Below are 5703 nucleotides of genomic sequence, written 5' to 3'. Positions count from 1 at the left end.
GACTCGTGGGACGTCAGAAGGATCGTTGGTTAATGATGTTGTTGCCACTCTAAAAGAACCCCCCACGTTAAAACCAATCAAAACAGTACCTCAGATCCGATATTTATTAAAAAAAAAGTAATGGCTGGCAGCTGGCACAAATAGTTGGACACCTAAAATAAGCGATCTCTAAGAATAAGAGTACATTGAAGACGCGTCTAGTCGTTTTAATCCTTCGCCCTTTGATCATTCGCCGTCTGCGGAAGCTTAAAAATTACAATTACAAAAACAGAAAAAAGAACACATGCACACCTTTGACATACAAGGCTTTAATAAATATACTACAAAGGACACTTGTTGACAGCGTGATCTATTAAGCACTAAAAGAACAATAGTTTGAAGAAACCCAAACGAATACGAGTTTTTATACCCTCAAAAAAAAACTTTTACAAAACTTCACCACCAGAAAAAAGGGTGTTGGATAAACTGGATCTTACCCTAACAAGATAAAAAAGAATGGATTGAAATCGCCACATGACAACCCATTGTGCTGATACACACACCGGCTGCCAATATCTGATTGACATAAGATACTAGTATATTTACTAATTCTTCTCTGATGTCCGATCGGATGCTGTCAGGTTGGAAGGGGTCGTCGGTGACATCGAATTGAACTAACTGCGTATATATTTGAAGTGGGCTGTACTAGAGCCCAATATTGCTTCATAGGCAGTTTTCTTCCTTGGGCTAAAGTTCTGGGCCTGATTTACGTGGATCTCTTCTCTCTCCCTTCCCGAATCTAGGAAATCTAGACTAGACTAACCAGATAGAGTGGTAGTATTTGCTCAAAAAAAAGAAGATAGAGTGATAGTCTGGTAGACGTCCCCTGGGGGCTGGGGCCTGGTACCGCATGTAGCAAATGACAAACATGTAGGACCGTTCGGTTCTCAGCGTCTTGAGCTTTTTCTTTATGCCAGGTATGTTCTGTGTCCTGGTTCATCTTCTGAAATAGATTGTGATTGTCTTTCTCTCTTAAGAATCACGCTATTTTGGAAGTACTCACCCCACCGGTCGGTGCGAAAAGGACGTACTTGATAGTAAATGGTTACCATCAAGCGAAGAAATCTCGAGGCTACAACGATACGAGAGCAACAAGAAAAATGCTTTCTTTGACGTACACAGCTTCTTCTCCAATACTGGCAGGCAATTTGCCGTGCGTGCATACACCGCTTAAGGCGCCCCCGGCCCTAAGACCGCTCGCGAATGAGTCCACCGCACGCACGCAAGAACACATCCGCCATGACACGGTCACGAACGCCACGCGGAGATCGGCGTCTGCGTGCAGGGCCCAGCCTCAGCGAGGCATCACTCGCATGCACCAGACCGTCCAGGTCCAGATAAAGCCAAAAGAGTTAAATACACCAGAGATCCATTAACTTGTGAGGATGTTTCAGTTAGGCCTATCAATTTTTAAAGTGGTTTTTTTGGTCCATAAACTTTAATGTTGTATCATTTAAATCCATATCTCTCCACGTAGGCTTCTCGTGCCGACGTGGCGGCTGACTTGTCCATCTAAAACAACTGTTGACCGTTCGTTTCGTTAAACACGCTGTGGGCGCGCAAGCAGGTGCCGCTACCGCCGTTGCGGGCGCGCGAACAAGCCGCGGCCGTCGCCGTCCCCGGCGCCGCCGCCCCTGCTGCTCCCGTCGCTCTTCATCAGGGCGTCGCCCACGTCACTCCTCGCTCCTCAGGCCGCCGGCCAGCCATGACGACACCACCGCCACCAGCAGCAACACCGAAGCAGCAGCAGCATGGCCTCGCCGCTGTTGCGGGCGAGGTGCGCGCCCAGCGCTGCATCGCGCTTCCGTGCCGCGCGGGGACGCGGACGCCGCCTGCGTGCTGTCGACGGCGCCACGTGCTGCAGCGCGCGGCTCGTGGACCCGCGTTTGGCGAGCATGATCTCGCCGAGCTCGGCGGGCCTGAGGCGGGCACCGGCGTGGAACCCCTCCTCCACCTGCGGGTACAGCTTGTGGTCCTTGAGCCCCAGGTAGTTGCTTGCCAGCGCCTTGAATCCCTCGAAGTCGCACATGGTGAAGTGGATGTGCACGTCAAGCCGGCCTGGCCGCGCAGCACGGCCGGGTCCACGCCGTCCTTGCCTCTTCGCATGGTGAACACCACCATCACGCGCTCCTCGCCGCAGCAGGAGAGCCCGTCCATGAAGCTGAGCACACGCGCAGTCCTCGCCGCCGCCGTCTCGCCGTCGCCGTTGCCGCCGCGCAGGTAGCGGGCAAGTTCCTGTGGACCGACGGCAGCATGTACGAGGGCGCCTGGCGCCGTGGCCGCGCGTCGGGCCGCGGCAAGTTCTCCTGGACCTCCGGCGCGCCACCACGCGGCCGCCCACGGCCACCCACGGCCACCGTCGTCTCCTGGTCCGGGAAGCTGAGGCCGCGGTGTCCGCTCTCCGCGGTGCCGTACACCAGGTACGCCGCGTAGGGGGTCCCCGGCGTGAGCGCGGCCGCTGGGAGGGTCCCGTAGATGTCGAGGCACGTGCAGTCCACCAGCTCCGCCACGTCCGGGAACCTGGCAAGGGGGTGGGGTGGCCACCGCCGTCGTCAACGAGAGCGCCTAGCCTCTTGCTCCTGCTGCCGGTGCAGGTCGCCGTTGCGGCTGGACGTGAGCTGCGCCATGGCTCATGCCCTCGCACACCTCCAGCTCCTGGAGCAGCGCCATGATGGGGTCGCAGGGCTCGCGGGGCACGGGCACGGCGGGGCCACCGGACGGCGGGTAGTAGACGCCGTCGGCGTGCACGGCGCCGGCGAGCAGCAACAGCAAGCAGCTTTTATATTTATTATGGCGTCCATGTATTTCTCTCTAAAATAAGTAAGTCGTACGTTGTATACGCGGAGTGATATACGGCGCCAAGAATTGAATCCGCTGCCAACATATGAGCTAGAACAAGTACTTGATCTGCCCAGGTCCTCGTTGATGTTGAGCGCGCGGCACTGGAACTTGGCCTGCCGCTTGTCGTCGAACATGTTCTTGTCCTGCTCCATGAAGAAAGCCTACCCGACCCTGATGATCTCCATGGAGATGTACAGAGAGATGGGTATCATCACCTGGAAGGTGATCACCGACTTCATGAAGGTGAAGGCCACCTCGGCGCCCATCCCGTACCAGTTGTACGTGGCGTCCGGGTCGTCCTTGACGGAGAAGTCCCTCTTGCGGAAGAAGGGGATCACCCCGAGCTCGTCACCGTGGTCGCCGAGCCAGATGTCAGCGAGGAGCGACACGATGGCGCAGAGGAGGAACAGGACGACGGCGAGCATGATGGTCTCGCGGTTCATGTGCGTCTCCAGGCGGCTGCGCTTGGACGGCGCCCCGTAGCTATTGAGCATCACCTTCGTGTCCCGGCCGGTGTAGACGGCCACGCCGATGGCCCAGGCCGTGTTCTTGAGCTCGCACCCGCGGAGCACGATGTTGGAGGGGCCGAGCGAGACGGCGCGGCGGCCGTCGAGGTCGACCGTGGCGAGGAAGCCGTAGAGGTTGCGGTTGGGCCTCTCGCACTTGATGACCCCCGCGAGCGCCTCGGCCAGCGTAGGCATCGTCTCCTGCTTGGCGTACCGCGTCTTGAGGTTGGACTCGCCGTCGAGGTTGATGGTCTGCACGTAGGCGACGCCGGGGGGCGTGCTGTCCACCTCCTCCTCCCCTGCCTCCGTCATCTCCACGTCGGTCGTCTACTGCAACAGCGGCGGGCTCATGACCTCCGTGGTGGCGGGCATCCCGCAGGTTGTCTGGTCCGCCAACCGCGGCCAGCCCGTCGGGGAGGGCGCGTCCGCGGAGCTCACGGCCGCGGGCAACCTCGTGCTCCGCTCCGCCCCCGGTGGCGCCGTCGTGTGGTCCGCGGGCACCGCGGGGCGGTCCGTGGCCGCGCCAACCTCGTCCCCAGCGCCGACGACAACGCCCAGCCGGCCGACGACGACGCGCCTGAGCTGCAGCTGCCGCCGGCGGCTCCCGCGCAGGAGCTGCCGTCGCCCACAGCCGCGCCGGCAGCGGCTGCGGCTGCTGCTGCTGCGCCTCCAAGTCCGGTCGCGCGCCCGCACGGGTCCCGCGCTCGCACTCCACATGGCACTCAGCTCGCAGTCGCAGCGTCTGCCCAACCACGTGCTCCGGGACCTCGCCACGGCGGGAAGCTTCAGCGCACCACGAGCCTAGTCGCGTTCCGCTCCAGCCGCGAAGCGCCGTCGGAGGAAGCCAACTGCACGCCCGCATGGCCACAGCATCATGCCACATCAGAAGCCAACATGAAGAGGTACGAACCTAAGTGATACACATACAAAGTTTATGAACTCAGAAAGTCACTTTAAAAATTAATGAACTTAACCGAAACTTCCTCATAAGTTAATGGACCTATAGTGTATTTAACTCAGGCCAAAAACCCTTGCGTCCTACGCGGCTCGCCGTGCAGCACGAAGCCATGACACGAGAGAGAACAAAAAAAATGGTTTCTTCAGGCCTTCGGGGTCTCGTCTCGGGGATGGACGGCGCCGCTAGCTATCAAGGGCAAGAGGGTAATTGCTCAAGCGAGGAGTAATAATAAAAAGAGAAAGCGGCGGCCATCGACGGCCTCGTAAAAACCGTGGCCCGGTGGCTGGAGCGAATCGCGGCGCGTTCGCTGGGCCAAGGTCTAGAACTCGCCCTATTGGGGCATCTGGGCCGTGCACCACGTTGTGCTGCGACCCATGTGCTCTTTGCCGCGCAGTGGAAGGAGTACTGCGCTACGGCGTGTTTGAAATTTGAATGGGGAGCGACCTATATTTATTCGCAATTGAAAATTTGTTATGAACTTATGATGTGAGTTATGTCAAGGACTCCGGCACTCCGCCCATGCTACTCCCTAAACAAAATTACTTTTTGTGCTGACATTCCACAATATTTAATACAAAACACACACACTGGAAAGCTACGGGGTGTTTGGATTCAGTGAGTAAAATTTAGGATGTGTCACATGAGGGTGTCGTATGGGGTGTTCGGATACTAATAAAAAACAAATTACATAATCTGTCAGTACTCCATAAGACGAATTTTTTAAGCCTAATTAATCCGTCATTAGTATATTTTTTTACTGTAGCACCATATTGTCAAATCATGGACTAATTAGGCTTAAAAGATTCGTCTCGCGAATTAGTTGCAAACTGTGTACTTAGTTTTATAATTAGTCTATATTTAATGCTTCATGCATGTGTCCAAACATCCGATGGGACAGCGACTAAAGTTGAGGAGGAACCAAACACCCCCTTAATGTGGCAGAACCTCCTGAGAAATCGGGCCCACGTGCTTCTATCGTTGTCTCAACAGACCTTTGATAGCGTACACGAGTTCCCAACAACTTAACAGGTCTGTCGGGTGTCCTCGGAAAACCCGAATCATCCACGATTCTTTTTCGAACAGGATCTCAATCACAGACATTACAGATTACAACAGTTTATTCAAATATATACATCAGAATAAAAAATAGCGGAAGTCTTAAGATAACATAGTTTACAAACTAGTTATTTTTAAACTTAAAATACCATAAGTGTCATACAACCATAGTAGCGGGATAATATTACATTAACTTTATTTATCATACAAACTAGTGCCTTGTCCAAAGGCCATTCATCACTCCTCATCGTCAATGACTTCAAACACAGACATGCAGCAGGGACCAAAACAAGCCTGCGCATG

At 55.3% G+C, this 5703-nt stretch overlaps 2 protein-coding genes across 2 annotated transcripts; one reads left to right on the top strand and one right to left on the bottom strand.

The window, feature by feature from the left end:
- Positions 1-1428: 1428 nt before the first annotated feature.
- Positions 1429-2278, top strand: LOC136475005 (uncharacterized). The gene has a single exon (XM_066472561.1). The coding sequence runs from the start codon at positions 1745-1747 to the stop codon at positions 2261-2263; it is 519 nt and encodes a 172-aa protein (XP_066328658.1). The 5' UTR covers positions 1429-1744; the 3' UTR covers positions 2264-2278.
- A 763-nt stretch (positions 2279-3041) lies between these two features.
- LOC136470658 (phospholipid-transporting ATPase 1-like) lies at positions 3042-3698 on the bottom strand. The gene has a single exon (XM_066468421.1). The coding sequence runs from the start codon at positions 3696-3698 to the stop codon at positions 3042-3044; it is 657 nt and encodes a 218-aa protein (XP_066324518.1).
- Between the last annotated feature and the right edge of the window lie 2005 nt (positions 3699-5703).

Source organism: Miscanthus floridulus, chromosome 8, assembly GCF_019320115.1.
Source record: "Miscanthus floridulus cultivar M001 chromosome 8, ASM1932011v1, whole genome shotgun sequence".
Lineage (NCBI taxonomy): Eukaryota > Viridiplantae > Streptophyta > Magnoliopsida > Poales > Poaceae > Miscanthus > Miscanthus floridulus.
This window is presented reverse-complemented; position numbering and strand designations above follow the sequence as displayed.